General features: G+C 41.7%; 4 protein-coding genes across 4 annotated transcripts; all 4 read left to right on the top strand.

Annotated features, from left to right (window-relative positions):
- Window positions 1-169: 169 nt before the first annotated feature.
- Window positions 170-3,954, top strand: LOC143885463 (uncharacterized). Its single transcript, XM_077392519.1, has 3 exons — window positions 170-196; window positions 2,985-3,352; window positions 3,522-3,954. Exons 1-3 carry the CDS (start codon window positions 170-172, stop codon window positions 3,838-3,840), a joined length of 714 nt encoding a protein of 237 aa, XP_077248634.1. The 3' UTR covers window positions 3,841-3,954.
- Window positions 3,955-4,700: 746 nt separating this feature from the next.
- On the top strand, window positions 4,701-6,496 carry LOC143877875 (uncharacterized). The gene is made up of 3 exons (XM_077383248.1): window positions 4,701-4,727; window positions 5,551-5,894; window positions 6,064-6,496. The coding sequence occupies exons 1-3, from the start codon at window positions 4,701-4,703 to the stop codon at window positions 6,380-6,382; spliced, it is 690 nt and encodes a 229-aa protein (XP_077239363.1). The 3' UTR covers window positions 6,383-6,496.
- Window positions 6,497-7,506: 1,010 nt separating this feature from the next.
- Window positions 7,507-9,302, top strand: LOC143845343 (uncharacterized). The gene is made up of 3 exons (XM_077376542.1): window positions 7,507-7,533; window positions 8,357-8,700; window positions 8,870-9,302. Exons 1-3 carry the CDS (start codon window positions 7,507-7,509, stop codon window positions 9,186-9,188), a joined length of 690 nt encoding a protein of 229 aa, XP_077232657.1. The 3' UTR covers window positions 9,189-9,302.
- Window positions 9,303-10,312: 1,010 nt separating this feature from the next.
- LOC143857060 (uncharacterized) lies at window positions 10,313-12,096 on the top strand. The gene is made up of 3 exons (XM_077367666.1): window positions 10,313-10,339; window positions 11,151-11,494; window positions 11,664-12,096. Exons 1-3 carry the CDS (start codon window positions 10,313-10,315, stop codon window positions 11,980-11,982), a joined length of 690 nt encoding a protein of 229 aa, XP_077223781.1. The 3' UTR covers window positions 11,983-12,096.
- Window positions 12,097-17,787: the final 5,691 nt, after the last annotated feature.

The raw sequence follows: 17,787 nt of genomic DNA, 5'->3' as shown, positions 1-17,787 counted from the left end.
TTGGATCATCGAAAAAGTGAGCCGTACATACTTTTTTAGACTTCACGTGTTTTCACGGCCACCCATCATATAAATTCTCCTTATTCATAATGGTAATAGTCTAAAGCTCATCACAATACGTCATATTCTATTCTGTAGAATTGTCTTGTGAGCCGGTGATCTAATTGAAATGGGTGGCTTAGATGTGGACGATGCAGTAAGGATGAAGTTATAACATTCACATTCACATGCCCTTGTAGAAGGTGCTCCCCCTAATGCTTTTACTTTTGATTAGATTTAGGAAACAACCAAACTTTCAGAAATCCACATGCTAAGCCGGGACCCAAAAATCCCATACGAAGCAACCCTAACCCTTCAATTTAATTGTACGATCAAAAAGAAAAACTGCAAATGTCTACCTTGGAATTTTTTTACAAATCAGAGGTTTTCTTTAGAAGAGATGAGAAAAAAAAATAGAGAATATAGAAACCCAATGCTGGAGCTACTGCCACCAACTGTACACTCTCAAGGTGTTTAGGGTTTAGGGATAAGGGTTTTGGGATTTGGGGTTTAGGGTTTTGGGATTTTGAGGTTTTGGGGCTTTTGGGGTATGGGTTTGGGGTTTGGGTTTGGGTTGGGGTTTGGGGTTTGGGGTTTGGGTTTAGGGTTTAGGATTTAGGGTTTCGGGGTTTGGGGTTTGGGATTAGGGGTTTAGGGTTTAGGGTTGCGGGGTTAGGGTTTATGGTTTCGGGTTTCGGGTTAGGGTTTATGTGTTAGGGTTTAGGGTTAGGGTTAGGGTTAGGGTTAGGGTTTAGGGGTTTAGGATTTCGGGTTTAGGGTTAGGGGTTAGGGTTTCGAGGTTAGGGTTTCGTGTTTCGGGTTTAGGGTTTTGGGGTTTAGGGTTTCGGCGTTCGGGTTTCGGGGTTCGAGTTTCGTGAAAAAAAATCATTATTCCCCTGAAAAGCAGTTGATGACGGGTTTGGAAAATTGTTTTTCGATAATCGTAATGTTTCTTGTCAACGCCTTGTCGGCTGACATGAAATCCAATTTCACCCCGTTTATTTTTCTCCTAATTTGAGAGGAAAAGGAGGAAACTCTCTCTCTCTCTCTCTCTCCCTGTCTTTCACTGTGATGATCCTCTTCTTCCACCTCTGAAAATGACGGATTTTGTATCATCAAAACAGCACATCGACTATCCTCTTCTTCCACCTCGAAGATTGCCATGGCACTGAAAACCTTCGGAGCTGGTTTGCGCAATTTCGTTACCTCAAAACAACACCTTGACAAGCCGCCCATGAGCGCCCAGAAAATCCGGAAAATCAAGAGATTTCAGGACATTTCAAGACCGCAAATGGGGAGTGTGTTCAATTTTGAGAAGACATGATGGTTAGGTCATTCATCTATAATATCCCAGGCTCCATAGGATAGCTTGTGTAAAGGATAGTTGGGTGGTTGATTGCTATTAGAGAAGGTCAGGTAGGGTCGTTTGGATTTGGGTGTGTCGTTGTAAACTTGAGGAGCAGATGGAGTCCTTCATTTGACTTCTTTTGCTGCTTCTCTAGGTGCCCTTGGCCATCCATTTGGCGGTGTCCATGGTGTGGCTTTTGTGTCTACCCCCCAACCCCTAAAAACACACACACACACACACACACAAACCACCCACAAACGTTCATGGTCTTTGATGGAAAATGGTGCCAAGGGGATGTGAAAATTGAACGAGTCTTCCTGTGGGAGGGAAAGGAACTTGGGGAAAAAAAAGCACCTTGTGAATGGGAAAATTGTGTGCCAATCTGAAGCGGTGGGGGCGCTTGAAATCAAAATGTCTTAGAAATAAAGCTTTGCAAATAGTTATTGAATAATGTGATGCAACTCGTTTGATTACGTTTTACCTTTGTTGGAGAAACTAGTAACTACGCTTTATTTCTATTTTTAGTTCCATTTTAGTAGGGTACGTTTCTATATTTATACTAGATGTGGGGGCTGTCCACATTATCCAACCCACCCAAGATACAAGAAACTTGTCAAATTCCACTTCCCAAATGTATTCAGAAACTATGACAAAAATATAAGCACTTAAGGATAAATTGGAAGAACCAGTCAAGTAGTCCAAAATTAACAAGCACTAGAAATTCAACTAATAAGAGATAACTTTATGAACTCTGAAGATAGCTGTATTTGGCATAGAATCCACTGAAATTTCCTTTGGAGAATGAGGCTCACTTGTAGAGAGGCTCGAATACGAAATGACATATGCATGAAACCAAAAATTCGAAGGGAGAGCTATGAATGTTGTAAATGGTTCCATCTAGCTCCAAGTGTTGACTTTCCAAGGATAGACTGGTGTTGCTGTGTTGGTAAAGTTCCAAAGGCAAATCACGGTTGAGGCATGTCTCTTTTCACTTGAGAAGTATAAGCTTGGAAATATTTGCCTCCTAAATAGGTGATGGTATTCATAAAACATCCAGATAAGCACTTATTTATATGATGAAATATCACTTCCATATGACTTTAGTCAAACATCATCATGCACAAACTAATGCATTTTTCTAATACAAATCAGTGCAATGCAAACATTGACAGATGCCATTTGAGCTTCAGCAAACCAATGCAATGGCATAGGCCTCATTGTTGTCTTGCAAGTTACAACTCTGGCAGATGATATTTGAGAAGTTTATGCCTCGTGTCTCCTTATTTTGTAGAAGCCTGGCCTTTTCGTGCATGTTTGAATTGGATAGCATGTTTTGAATGTAGACATATTTTCTCAATGTGTACTGCTGTTTTATGGGACCCATACGATTGTTTCTCCACCTCTTTAATCTGTGCATCTAATTGCTGTATCTTGAATGCCATTAGTCATTTGAATTTGCCATAAAATCATAATTCTATATGGGCTTTATGCACACACAAACATACTCTTCCACTCTAGTTTATTGTCTTCTATATGGAAAAGTGATATTGACTTGTATGCAACATTAAAGTTGATTCTAAGATGATTGTGTTAGCAGAACAGAGTTACTTTCTTGGAAGGAAAATCTCATCTCAAGGGTATTATAAACAGTATAATTTTCATGCCCTGGGCGGATCAATGTTTTGCAACTGGTGGGAGCGACCATGCTGTGGTACTTTGGAATGAGAGCGATGGTGAAAAGTTATGGAAACCAAAGCCGTTGCACAGAAACTTGCATTCTTCAGCCGTTATGGGGGTTGCTGGTATGCAGCAAAAGCATATGATAATATCCGCTGGTGCAGATAAAAGAATTATTGGATTTGATTTACAAGCTGGAAGAGCAGATTACAAACACCAAATTGAAAGCAAATGCATGAGCGTTCTGCCTAATCCATCTGACTTCAACCTATTCATGGTGCAAACAGGGTAAGCAGGCCTATATAACCTTCGTTCTCGTGTTATTTTGTCAATCATATCCTATCCTTGCACATTGTTTTGTCCTGAAGCCCAGCCTAAATACACTGATCAGTTACCTAAATACAATTTTCAGCCAAGGTTCCTTGAGCTTTTGCTGACCAAGGTTTTCCATTTTCAGCACTCCTGAGAAGCAACTCCGGCTGTTCGATATCAGGCTAAGGCAAACGGAGATTCATGCATTTGGTTGGAAGCAAGCAGCGAGCGAATCACAATCGGCTCTGATAAATCAGGCATGGTCTCCTGATGGTTTGTACATCACATCAGGCTCAGCAGATCCCATGATCCACATATTTGATATCAGATATAACTGCAGCAGACCCTCTCAATCGGTGAAAGCTCACCAGAAACGAGTCTTCAAAGCATTATGGCATCACACCCTCCCACTACTCATCTCCATATCTTCTGACCTACACATTGGATTACATAATATTGCTTGAAATTTCTGTCTTTTTCATATCCATGCCATGAATTCCACAAGATCTATGTAGCTCCCTATTTTGTTTATGGGAGGAGGAAAACAATCTCACCCAACTAAGCAGAGGGTTCACCAAGGAGTTACAAAGTGAAGGACATACATCGCCGAACTCTTGCATCTGTTACTATTTCTCTTCGTTTGGAGAAGTGGAAATTTTCGAGGTAACAGAAAAGAAAGTGCAGGAAAACAAAAGAAATCCACCAATATATATGGGGCAAACAATGTTTTAGGTCAAGTTCGACAGCAATAAAAGTTTCTCCCATAGAAAAATAGTTGACTAAGTGGTCAAAGGGCACGTGGCAGGAGAGGGAGAGAATTGAGAGGGCATCACCTAAGTGTTCCTCCAAAGATCATATTCATGAGAATTTATATGATGGGTGGCCGTGAAAACACGTGAAGTCTAAAAAAAGTAGGTATGGCTCACTTTTTTTGATGATCCAAACCGTTCATCTGTTTGGGCACAACGTAAATAGGTTGTGCCCCAAAAATCAGTTCCATAGGATGATCCTAGCCCTCCGATAAAAACTGTTCTGAATATGGAGATTTCCAAAAATCATTTATGGAATCTTCTACAGATCAGAGGGTTAGGATCATCCTATGGAACTGATTTTTGGGGCACAACCTATTTATGTTGTGCCCAAACAGATGAACGGTTTGGATCATCGAAAAAGTGAGCCGTACATACTTTTTAGACTTCACGTGTTTTCACGGCCACCCATCATATAAATTCTCCTTATTCATAATGGTAATAGTCTAAAGCTCATCACAATACGTCATATTCTATTCTGTAGAATTGTCTTGTGAGCCGGTGATCTAATTGAAATGGGTGGCTTAGATGTGGACGATGCAGTAAGGATGAAGTTATAACATTCACATTCACATGCCCTTGTAGAAGGTGCTCCCCCTAATGCTTTTACTTTTGATTAGATTTAGGAAACAACCAAACTTTCAGAAATCCACATGCTAAGCCGGGACCCAAAAATCCCATACGAAGCAACCCTAACCCTTCAATTTAATTGTACGATCAAAAAGAAAAACTGCAAATGTCTACCTTGGAATTTTTTTACAAATCAGAGGTTTTCTTTAGAAGAGATGAGAAAAAAAGATAGAGAATATAGAAACCCAATGCTGGAGCTACTGCCACCAACTGTACACTCTCAAGGTGTTTAGGGTTTAGGGATAAGGGTTTTGGGATTTGGGGTTTAGGGTTTTGGGATTTTGAGGTTTTGGGGCTTTTGGGGTTTGGGTTTGGGGTTGGGGTTTGGGGTTTGGGGTTTGGGTTTGGGTTTGGGTTTGGGGTTTGGGGTTTGGGTTTAGGGTTTAGGATTTAGGGTTTAGGGTTTGGGGTTTAGGATTAGGGGTTTAGGGTTTAGGGTTGCGGGGTTAGGGTTTATGGTTTCGGGTTTAGGGTTAGGGTTTATGTGTTAGGGTTTAGGGTTAGGGTTAGGGTTAGGGTTAGGGTTTAGGGGTTTAGGATTTCGGGTTTAGGGTTAGGGGTTTAGGGGTCAGGGTTTCGAGGTTAGGGTTTCGTGTTTCGGGTTTAGGGTTTTGGGGTTTAGGGTTTTGGCGTTCGGGTTTCGGGTTTCGAGTTTCGTGTTTAGGGATTAGGAATTAGGATTTAGGGTTTACGGTTCAGGGTTTAGTGGTATAGTCTTTAGTGTTTAGGGTTTAGGGTTTAGGGTTTAGTGGTATTATAAACAGTGTAATTTTCATGCCCTGGGCGGATCAATGTTTTGCAACTGGTGGGAGCGACCATGCTGTGGTACTTTGGAATGAGAGCGATGGTGAAAAGTTATGGAAACCAAAGCCGTTGCACAGAAACTTGCATTCTTCAGCCGTTATGGGGGTTGCTGGTATGCAGCAAAAGCATATGATAATATCCGCTGGTGCAGATAAAAGAATTATTGGATTTGATTTACAAGCTGGAAGAGCAGATTACAAACACCAAATTGAAAGCAAATGCATGAGCGTTCTGCCTAATCCATCTGACTTCAACCTATTCATGGTGCAAACAGGGTAAGCAGGCCTATATAACCTTCGTTCTCGTGTTATTTTGTCAATCATATCCTATCCTTGCACATTGTTTTGTCCTGAAGCCCAGCCTAAATACACTGATCAGTTACCTAAATACAATTTTCAGCCAAGGTTCCTTGAGCTTTTGCTGACCAAGGTTTTCCATTTTCAGCACTCCTGAGAAGCAACTCCGGCTGTTCGATATCAGGCTAAGGCAAACGGAGATTCATGCATTTGGTTGGAAGCAAGCAGCGAGCGAATCACAATCGGCTCTGATAAATCAGGCATGGTCTCCTGATGGTTTGTACATCACATCAGGCTCAGCAGATCCCATGATCCACATATTTGATATCAGATATAACTGCAGCAGACCCTCTCAATCGGTGAAAGCTCACCAGAAACGAGTCTTCAAAGCATTATGGCATCACACCCTCCCACTACTCATCTCCATATCTTCTGACCTACACATTGGATTACATAATATTGCTTGAAATTTCTGTCTTTTTCATATCCATGCCATGAATTCCACAAGATCTATGTAGCTCCCTATTTTGTTTATGGGAGGAGGAAAACAATCTCACCCAACTAAGCAGAGGGTTCACCAAGGAGTTATAAAGCGAAGGACATACATCGCCGAACTCTTGCATTTGTTACTATTTCTCTTCGTTTGGAGAAGTGGAAATTTTCGAGGTAACAGAAAAGAAAGTGCAGGAAAACAAAAGAAATCCACCAACATATATGGGGCAAACAATGTTTTAGGTCAAGTTCGACAGCAATAAAAGTTTCTCCCATAGAAAAATAGTTGACTAAGTGGTCAAAGGGCACGTGGCAGGAGAGGGAGAGAATTGAGAGGGCATCACCTAAGTGTTCCTCCAAAGATCATATTCATGAGAATTTATATGATGGGTGGCCGTGAAAACACGTGAAGTCTAAAAAAAGTAGGTATGGCTTACTTTTTTTGATGATCCAAACCGTTCATCTGTTTGGGCACAACGTAAATAGGTTGTGCCCCAAAAATCAGTTCCATAGGATGATCCTAGCCCTCCGATAAAAACTGTTCTGAATATGGAGATTTCCAAAAATCATTTATGGAATCTTCTACAGATCAGAGGGTTATGATCATCCTATGGAACTGATTTTTGGGGCACAACCTATTTATGTTGTGCCCAAACAGATGAACGGTTTGGATCATCGAAAAAGTGAGCCGTACATACTTTTTTAGACTTCACGTGTTTTCACGGCCACCCATCATATAAATTCTCCTTATTCATAATGGTAATAGTCTAAAGCTCATCACAATACGTCATATTCTATTCTGTAGAATTGTCTTGTGAGCCGGTGATCTAATTGAAATGGGTGGCTTAGATGTGGACGATGCAGTAAGGATGAAGTTATAACATTCACATTCACATGCCCTTGTATGTTGTGCCCAAACAGATGAACGGTTTGGATCATCGAAAAAGTGAGCCGTACATACTTTTTTAGACTTCACGTGTTTTCACGGCCACCCATCATATAAATTCTCCTTATTCATAATGGTAATAGTCTAAAGCTCATCACAATACGTCATATTCTATTCTGTAGAATTGTCTTGTGAGCCGGTGATCTAATTGAAATGGGTGGCTTAGATGTGGACGATGCAGTAAGGATGAAGTTATAACATTCACATTCACATGCCCTTGTAGAAGGTGCTCCCCCTAATGCTTTTACTTTTGATTAGATTTAGGAAACAACCAAACTTTCAGAAATCCACATGCTAAGCCGGGACCCAAAAATCCCATACGAAGCAACCCTAACCCTTCAATTTAATTGTACGATCAAAAAGAAAAACTGCAAATGTCTACCTTGGAATTTTTTTACAAATCAGAGGTTTTCTTTAGAAGAGATGAGAAAAAAAGATAGAGAATATAGAAACCCAATGCTGGAGCTACTGCCACCAACTGTACACTCTCAAGGTGTTTAGGGTTTAGGGATAAGGGTTCTGGGATTTGAGGTTTAGGGTTTTGGGATTTTGAGGTTTTGGGGCTTTTGGGGTTTGGGTTTGGGGTTGGGGTTTGGGGTTTGGGGTTTGGGTTTGGGTTTGGGTTTGGGGTTTGGGGTTTGGGTTTAGGGTTTAGGATTTAGGGTTTAGGGTTTGGGGTTTAGGATTAGGGGTTTAGGGTTTAGGGTTGCGGGGTTAGGGTTTATGGTTTCGGGTTTAGGGTTAGGGTTTATGTGTTAGGGTTTAGGGTTAGGGTTAGGGTTAGGGTTAGGGTTTAGGGGTTTAGGATTTCGGGTTTAGGGTTAGGGGTTTAGGGGTCAGGGTTTCGAGGTTAGGGTTTCGTGTTTCGGGTTTAGGGTTTTGGGGTTTAGGGTTTTGGCGTTCGGGTTTCGGGTTTCGAGTTTCGTGTTTAGGGATTAGGAATTAGGATTTAGGGTTTAGGGTTCAGGGTTTAGTGGTATAGTCTTTAGTGTTTAGGGTTTAGGGTTTAGGGTTTAGTGGTATTATAAACAGTATAATTTTCATGCCCTGGGCGGATCAATGTTTTGCAACTGGTGGGAGCGACCATGCTGTGGTACTTTGGAATGAGAGCGATGGTGAAAAGTTATGGAAACCAAAGCCGTTGCACAGAAACTTGCATTCTTCAGCCGTTATGGGGGTTGCTGGTATGCAGCAAAAGCATATGATAATATCCGCTGGTGCAGATAAAAGAATTATTGGATTTGATTTACAAGCTGGAAGAGCAGATTACAAACACCAAATTGAAAGCAAATGCATGAGCGTTCTGCCTAATCCATCTGACTTCAACCTATTCATGGTGCAAACAGGGTAAGCAGGCCTATATAACCTTCGTTCTCGTGTTATTTTGTCAATCATATCCTATCCTTGCACATTGTTTTGTCCTGAAGCCCAGCCTAAATACACTGATCAGTTACCTAAATACAATTTTCAGCCAAGGTTCCTTGAGCTTTTGCTGACCAAGGTTTTCCATTTTCAGCACTCCTGAGAAGCAACTCCGGCTGTTCGATATCAGGCTAAGGCAAACGGAGATTCATGCATTTGGTTGGAAGCAAGCAGCGAGCGAATCACAATCGGCTCTGATAAATCAGGCATGGTCTCCTGATGGTTTGTACATCACATCAGGCTCAGCAGATCCCATGATCCACATATTTGATATCAGATATAACTGCAGCAGACCCTCTCAATCGGTGAAAGCTCACCAGAAACGAGTCTTCAAAGCATTATGGCATCACACCCTCCCACTACTCATCTCCATATCTTCTGACCTACACATTGGATTACATAATATTGCTTGAAATTTCTGTCTTTTTCATATCCATGCCATGAATTCCACAAGATCTATGTAGCTCCCTATTTTGTTTATGGGAGGAGGAAAACAATCTCACCCAACTAAGCAGAGGGTTCACCAAGGAGTTATAAAGTGAAGGACATACATCGCCGAACTCTTGCATCTGTTACTATTTCTCTTCGTTTGGAGAAGTGGAAATTTTCGAGGTAACAGAAAAGAAAGTGCAGGAAAACAAAAGAAATCCACCAACATATATGGGGCAAACAATGTTTTAGGTCAAGTTCGACAGCAATAAAAGTTTCCCCCATAGAAAAATAGTTGACTAAGTGGTCAAAGGGCACGTGGCAGGAGAGGGAGAGAATTGAGAGGGCATCACCTAAGTGTTCCTCCAAAGATCATATTCATGAGAATTTATATGATGGGTGGCCGTGAAAACACGTGAAGTCTAAAAAAAGTAGGTATGGCTCACTTTTTTTGATGATCCAAACCGTTCATCTGTTTGGGCACAACGTAAATAGGTTGTGCCCCAAAAATCAGTTCCATAGGATGATCCTAGCCCTCCGATAAAAACTGTTCTGAATATGGAGATTTCCAAAAATCATTTATGGAATCTTCTACAGATCAGAGGGTTAGGATCATTCTATGGAACTGATTTTTGGGGCACAACCTATTTATGTTGTGCCCAAACAGATGAACGGTTTGGATCATCGAAAAAGTGAGCCGTACATACTATTTTAGACTTCACGTGTTTTCACGGCCACCCATCATATAAATTCTCCTTATTCATAATGGTAATAGTCTAAAGCTCATCACAATACGTCATATTCTATTCTGTAGAATTGTCTTGTGAGCCGGTGATCTAATTGAAATGGGTGGCTTAGATGTGGACGATGCAGTAAGGATGAAGTTATAACATTCACATTCACATGCCCTTGTATGTTGTGCCCAAACAGATGAACGGTTTGGATCATCGAAAAAGTGAGCCGTACATACTTTTTTAGACTTCACGTGTTTTCACGGCCACCCATCATATAAATTCTCCTTATTCATAATGGTAATAGTCTAAAGCTCATCACAATACGTCATATTCTATTCTGTAGAATTGTCTTGTGAGCCGGTGATCTAATTGAAATGGGTGGCTTAGATGTGGATGATGCAGTAAGGATGAAGTTATAACATTCACATTCACATGCCCTTGTAGAAGGTGCTCCCCCTAATGCTTTTACTTTTGATTAGATTTAGGAAACAACCAAACTTTCAGAAATCCACATGCTAAGCCGGGACCCAAAAATCCCATACGAAGCAACCCTAACCCTTCAATTTAATTGTACGATCAAAAAGAAAAACTGCAAATGTCTACCTTGGAATTTTTTTACAAATCAGAGGTTTTCTTTAGAAGAGATGAGAAAAAAAGATAGAGAATATAGAAACCCAATGCTGGAGCTACTGCCACCAACTGTACACTCTCAAGGTGTTTAGGGTTTAGGGATAAGGGTTTTGGGATTTGGGGTTTAGGGTTTTGGGATTTTGAGGTTTTGGGGCTTTTGGGGTTTGGGTTTGGGGTTGGGGTTTGGGGTTTGGGGTTTGGGTTTGGGTTTGGGTTTGGGGTTTGGGGTTTGGGTTTAGGGTTTAGGATTTAGGGTTTAGGGTTTGGGGTTTAGGATTAGGGGTTTAGGGTTTAGGGTTGCGGGGTTAGGGTTTATGGTTTCGGGTTTAGGGTTAGGGTTTATGTGTTAGGGTTTAGGGTTAGGGTTAGGGTTTAGGGGTTTAGGATTTCGGGTTTAGGGTTAGGGGTTTAGGGGTCAGGGTTTCGAGGTTAGGGTTTCGTGTTTCGGGTTTAGGGTTTTGGGGTTTAGGGTTTTGGCGTTCGGGTTTCGGGTTTCGAGTTTCGTGTTTAGGGATTAGGAATTAGGATTTAGGGTTTAGGGTTCAGGGTTTAGTGGTATAGTCTTTAGTGTTTAGGGTTTAGGGTTTAGGGTTTAGTGGTATTATAAACAGTATAATTTTCATGCCCTGGGCGGATCAATGTTTTGCAACTGGTGGGAGCGACCATGCTGTGGTACTTTGGAATGAGAGCGATGGTGAAAAGTTATGGAAACCAAAGCCGTTGCACAGAAACTTGCATTCTTCAGCCGTTATGGGGGTTGCTGGTATGCAGCAAAAGCATATGATAATATCCGCTGGTGCAGATAAAAGAATTATTGGATTTGATTTACAAGCTGGAAGAGCAGATTACAAACACCAAATTGAAAGCAAATGCATGAGCGTTCTGCCTAATCCATCTGACTTCAACCTATTCATGGTGCAAACAGGGTAAGCAGGCCTATATAACCTTCGTTCTCGTGTTATTTTGTCAATCATATCCTATCCTTGCACATTGTTTTGTCCTGAAGCCCAGCGTAAATACACTGATCAGTTACCTAAATACAATTTTCAGCCAAGGTTCCTTGAGCTTTTGCTGACCAAGGTTTTCCATTTTCAGCACTCCTGAGAAGCAACTCCGGCTGTTCGATATCAGGCTAAGGCAAACGGAGATTCATGCATTTGGTTGGAAGCAAGCAGCGAGCGAATCACAATCGGCTCTGATAAATCAGGCATGGTCTCCTGATGGTTTGTACATCACATCAGGCTCAGCAGATCCCATGATCCACATATTTGATATCAGATATAACTGCAGCAGACCCTCTCAATCGGTGAAAGCTCACCAGAAACGAGTCTTCAAAGCATTATGGCATCACACCCTCCCACTACTCATCTCCATATCTTCTGACCTACACATTGGATTACATAATATTGCTTGAAATTTCTGTCTTTTTCATATCCATGCCATGAATTCCACAAGATCTATGTAGCTCCCTATTTTGTTTATGGGAGGAGGAAAACAATCTCACCCAACTAAGCAGAGGGTTCACCAAGGAGTTATAAAGTGAAGGACATACATCGCCGAACTCTTGCATCTGTTACTATTTCTCTTCGTTTGGAGAAGTGGAAATTTTCGAGGTAACAGAAAAGAAAGTGCAGGAAAACAAAAGAAATCCACCAACATATATGGGGCAAACAATGTTTTAGGTCAAGTTCGACAGCAATAAAAGTTTCTCCCATAGAAAAATAGTTGACTAAGTGGTCAAAGGGCACGTGGCAGGAGAGGGAGAGAATTGAGAGGGCATCACCTAAGTGTTCCTCCAAAGATCATATTCATGAGAATTTATATGATGGGTGGCCGTGAAAACACGTGAAGTCTAAAAAAAGTAGGTATGGCTCACTTTTTTTGATGATCCAAACCGTTCATCTGTTTGGGCACAACGTAAATAGGTTGTGCCCCAAAAATCAGTTCCATAGGATGATCCTAGCCCTCCGATAAAAACTGTTCTGAATATGGAGATTTCCAAAAATCATTTATGGAATCTTCTACAGATCAGAGGGTTAGGATCATCCTATGGAACTGATTTTTGGGGCACAACCTATTTATGTTGTGCCCAAACATATGAACGGTTTGGATCATCGAAAAAGTGAGCCGTACATACTTTTTTAGACTTCACGTGTTTTCACGGCCACCCATCATATAAATTCTCCTTATTCATAATGGTAATAGTCTAAAGCTCATCACAATACGTCATATTCTATTCTGTAGAATTGTCTTGTGAGCCGGTGATCTAATTGAAATGGGTGGCTTAGATGTGGACGATGCAGTAAGGATGAAGTTATAACATTCACATTCACATGCCCTTGTAGAAGGTGCTCCCCCTAATGCTTTTACTTTTGATTAGATTTAGGAAACAACCAAACTTTCAGAAATCCACATGCTAAGCCGGGACCCAAAAATCCCATACGAAGCAACCCTAACCCTTCAATTTAATTGTACGATCAAAAAGAAAAACTGCAAATGTCTACCTTGGAATTTTTTTACAAATCAGAGGTTTTTTTTAGAAGAGATGAGAAAAAAAAATAGAGAATATAGAAACCCAATGCTGGAGCTACTGCCACCAACTGTACACTCTCAAGGTGTTTAGGGGTTAGGGATAAGGGTTTTGGGATTTGGGGTTTAGGGTTTTGGGATTTTGAGGTTTTGGGGCTTTTGGGGTTTGGGTTTGGGGTTGGGGTTTTGGGTTTGGGGTTTGGGTTTGGGTTTGGGTTTGGGGTTTGGGGTTTGGGTTTAGGGTTTAGGATTTAGGGTTTCGGGGTTTGGGGTTTAGGATTAGGGGTTTAGGGTTTAGGGTTGCGGGGTTAGGGTTTATGGTTTCGAGTTTAGGGTTAGGGTTTATGTGTTAGGGTTTAGGGTTAGGGTTTGGGTTAGGGTTAGGGTTTAGGGGTTTAGGATTTCGGGTTTAGGGGTTAGGGTTTCGAGGTTAGGGTTTCGTGTTTCGGGTTTAGGGTTTTGGGGTTTAGGGTTTCGGCGTTCGGGTTTCGTGTTTCGAGTTTCGTGTTTAGGGATTAGGAATTAGGATTTAGGGTTTAGGGTTCAGGGTTTAGTGGTATAGTCTTTAGTGTTTAGGGGTTTAGGGTTTGGGGTTTCGATTTTCAGGTTTAGGGTTTAGGGGTTTAGGTTTAGGGGTTTAGGGGTTGGGGTTCGGGGTTTCGGTTTTAGGTTTCGGGTTTAGGGGTTAGGGTTTAGGGTTTAGGTTTTTGGGTATAGGGTTTAGGGTTTAGGGTTTAGGGTTTAGGGTTTAGGGTTTAGGGTTTAGGGTTTAGGGTTTAGGGTTTAGGGTTTAGGGTTTAGGGTTTAGGGTTTAGGGTTTAGGGTTTAGGGTTTAGGGTTTAGGGTTTAGGGTTTAGGGTTTAGGGTTTAGGGTTTAGGGTTTAGGGTTTAGGGTTTAGGGTTTAGGGTTTAGGGTTTAGGGTTTAGGGTTTAGGGTTTAGGGTTTAGGGTTTAGGGTTTAGGGTTTAGGGTTTAGGGTTTAGGGTTTAGGGTTTAGGGTTTAGGGTTTAGGGTTTAGGGTTTAGGGTTTAGGGTTTAGGGTTTAGGGTTTAGGGTTTAGGGTTTAGGGTTTAGGGTTTAGGGTTTAGGGTTTAGGGTTTAGGGTTTAGGGTTTAGGGTTTAGGGTTTAGGGTTTAGGGTTTAGGGTTTAGGGTTTAGGGTTTAGGGTTTAGGGTTTAGGGTTTAGGGTTTAGGGTTTAGGGTTTAGGGTTTAGGGTTTAGGGTTTAGGGTTTAGGGTTTAGGGTTTAGGGTTTAGGGTTTAGGGTTTAGGGTTTAGGGTTTAGGGTTTAGGGTTTAGGGTTTAGGGTTTAGGGTTTAGGGTTTAGGGTTTAGGGTTTAGGGTTTAGGGTTTAGGGTTTAGGGTTTAGGGTTTAGGGTTTAGGGTTTAGGGTTTAGGGTTTAGGGTTTAGGGTTTAGGGTTTAGGGTTTAGGGTTTAGGGTTTAGGGTTTAGGGTTTAGGGTTTAGGGTTTAGGGTTTAGGGTTTAGGGTTTAGGGTTTAGGGTTTAGGGTTTAGGGTTTAGGGTTTAGGGTTTAGGGTTTAGGGTTTAGGGTTTAGGGTTTAGGGTTTAGGGTTTAGGGTTTAGGGTTTAGGGTTTAGGGTTTAGGGTTTAGGGTTTAGGGTTTAGGGTTTAGGGTTTAGGGTTTAGGGTTTAGGGTTTAGGGTTTAGGGTTTAGGGTTTAGGGTTTAGGGTTTAGGGTTTAGGGTTTAGGGTTTAGGGTTTAGGGTTTAGGGTTTAGGGTTTAGGGTTTAGGGTTTAGGGTTTAGGGTTTAGGGTTTAGGGTTTAGGGTTTAGGGTTTAGGGTTTAGGGTTTAGGGTTTAGGGTTTAGGGTTTAGGGTTTAGGGTTTAGGGTTTAGGGTTTAGGGTTTAGGGTTTAGGGTTTAGGGTTTAGGGTTTAGGGTTTAGGGTTTAGGGTTTAGGGTTTAGGGTTTAGGGTTTAGGGTTTAGGGTTTAGGGTTTAGGGTTTAGGGTTTAGGGTTTAGGGTTTAGGGTTTAGGGTTTAGGGTTTAGGGTTTAGGGTTTAGGGTTTAGGGTTTAGGGTTTAGGGTTTAGGGTTTAGGGTTTAGGGTTTAGGGTTTAGGGTTTAGGGTTTAGGGTTTAGGGTTTAGGGTTTAGGGTTTAGGGTTTAGGGTTTAGGGTTTAGGGTTTAGGGTTTAGGGTTTAGGGTTTAGGGTTTAGGGTTTAGGGTTTAGGGTTTAGGGTTTAGGGTTTAGGGTTTAGGGTTTAGGGTTTAGGGTTTAGGGTTTAGGGTTTAGGGTTTAGGGTTTAGGGTTTAGGGTTTAGGGTTTAGGGTTTAGGGTTTAGGGTTTAGGGTTTAGGGTTTAGGGTTTAGGGTTTAGGGTTTAGGGTTTAGGGTTTAGGGTTTAGGGTTTAGGGTTTAGGGTTTAGGGTTTAGGGTTTAGGGTTTAGGGTTTAGGGTTTAGGGTTTAGGGTTTAGGGTTTAGGGTTTAGGGTTTAGGGTTTAGGGTTTAGGGTTTAGGGTTTAGGGTTTAGGGTTTAGGGTTTAGGGTTTAGGGTTTAGGGTTTAGGGTTTAGGGTTTAGGGTTTAGGGTTTAGGGTTTAGGGTTTAGGGTTTAGGGTTTAGGGTTTAGGGTTTAGGGTTTAGGGTTTAGGGTTTAGGGTTTAGGGTTTAGGGTTTAGGGTTTAGGGTTTAGGGTTTAGGGTTTAGGGTTTAGGGTTTAGGGTTTAGGGTTTAGGGTTTAGGGTTTAGGGTTTAGGGTTTAGGGTTTAGGGTTTAGGGTTTAGGGTTTAGGGTTTAGGGTTTAGGGTTTAGGGTTTAGGGTTTAGGGTTTAGGGTTTAGGGTTTAGGGTTTAGGGTTTAGGGTTTAGGGTTTAGGGTTTAGGGTTTAGGGTTTAGGGTTTAGGGTTTAGGGTTTAGGGTTTAGGGTTTAGGGTTTAGGGTTTAGGGTTTAGGGTTTAGGGTTTAGGGTTTAGGGTTTAGGGTTTAGGGTTTAGGGTTTAGGGTTTAGGGTTTAGGGTTTAGGGTTTAGGGTTTAGGGTTTAGGGTTTAGGGTTTAGGGTTTAGGGTTTAGGGTTTAGGGTTTAGGGTTTAGGGTTTAGGGTTTAGGGTTTAGGGTTTAGGGTTTAGGGTTTAGGGTTTAGGGTTTAGGGTTTAGGGTTTAGGGTTTAGGGTTTAGGGTTTAGGGTTTAGGGTTTAGGGTTTAGGGTTTAGGGTTTAGGGTTTAGGGTTTAGGGTTTAGGGTTTAGGGTTTAGGGTTTAGGGTTTAGGGTTTAGGGTTTAGGGTTTAGGGTTTAGGGTTTAGGGTTTAGGGTTTAGGGTTTAGGGTTTAGGGTTTAGGGTTTAGGGTTTAGGGTTTAGGGTTTAGGGTTTAGGGTTTAGGGTTTAGGGTTTAGGGTTTAGGGTTTAGGGTTTAGGGTTTAGGGTTTAGGGTTTAGGGTTTAGGGTTTAGGGTTTAGGGTTTAGGGTTTAGGGTTTAGGGTTTAGGGTTTAGGGTTTAGGGTTTAGGGTTTAGGGTTTAGGGTTTAGGGTTTAGGGTTTAGGGTTTAGGGTTTAGGGTTTAGGGTTTAGGGTTTAGGGTTTAGGGTTTAGGGTTTAGGGTTTAGGGTTTAGGGTTTAGGGTTTAGGGTTTAGGGTTTAGGGTTTAGGGTTTAGGGTTTAGGGTTTAGGGTTTAGGGTTTAGGGTTTAGGGTTTAGGGTTTAGGGTTTAGGGTTTAGGGTTTAGGGTTTAGGGTTTAGGGTTTAGGGTTTAGGGTTTAGGGTTTAGGGTTTAGGGTTTAGGGTTTAGGGTTTAGGGTTTAGGGTTTAGGGTTTAGGGTTTAGGGTTTAGGGTTTAGGGTTTAGGGTTTAGGGTTTAGGGTTTAGGGTTTAGGGTTTAGGGTTTAGGGTTTAGGGTTTAGGGTTTAGGGTTTAGGGTTTAGGGTTTAGGGTTTAGGGTTTAGGGTTTAGGGTTTAGGGTTTAGGGTTTAGGGTTTAGGGTTTAGGGTTTAGGGTTTAGGGTTTAGGGTTTAGGGTTTAGGGTTTAGGGTTTAGGGTTTAGGGTTTAGGGTTTAGGGTTTAGGGTTTAGGGTTTAGGGTTTAGGGTTTAGGGTTTAGGGTTTAGGGTTTAGGGTTTAGGGTTTAGGGTTTAGGGTTTAGGGTTTAGGGTTTAGGGTTTAGGGTTTAGGGTTTAGGGTTTAGGGTTTAGGGTTTAGGGTTTAGGGTTTAGGGTTTAGGGTTTAGGGTTTAGGGTTTAGGGTTTAGGGTTTAGGGTTTAGGGTTTAGGGTTTAGGGTTTAGGGTTTAGGGTTTAGGGTTTAGGGTTTAGGGTTTAGGGTTTAGGGTTTAGGGTTTAGGGTTTAGGGTTTAGGGTTTAGGGTTTAGGGTTTAGGGTTTAGGGTTTAGGGTTTAGGGTTTAGGGTTTAGGGTTTAGGGTTTAGGGTTTAGGGTTTAGGGTTTAGGGTTTAGGGTTTAGGGTTTAGGGTTTAGGGTTTAGGGTTTAGGGTTTAGGGTTTAGGGTTTAGGGTTTAGGGTTTAGGGTTTAGGGTTTAGGGTTTAGGGTTTAGGGTTTAGGGTTTAGGGTTTAGGGTTTAGGGTTTAGGGTTTAGGGTTTAGGGTTTAGGGTTTAGGGTTTAGGGTTTAGGGTTTAGGGTTTAGGGTTTAGGGTTTAGGGTTTAGGGTTTAGGGTTTAGGGTTTAGGGTTTAGGGTTTAGGGTTTAGGGTTTAGGGTTTAGGGTTTAGGGTTTAGGGTT

The sequence above is a fragment of the Tasmannia lanceolata genome, unplaced genomic scaffold, assembly GCF_043159265.1.
Source record: "Tasmannia lanceolata isolate RefF3 unplaced genomic scaffold, GAP_Taslan_0.1 ptg000001l, whole genome shotgun sequence".
Lineage (NCBI taxonomy): Eukaryota > Viridiplantae > Streptophyta > Magnoliopsida > Canellales > Winteraceae > Tasmannia > Tasmannia lanceolata.
Note: the sequence above shows the minus strand (reverse complement) of the source record. Positions and strands in the feature narration are given on the sequence as shown.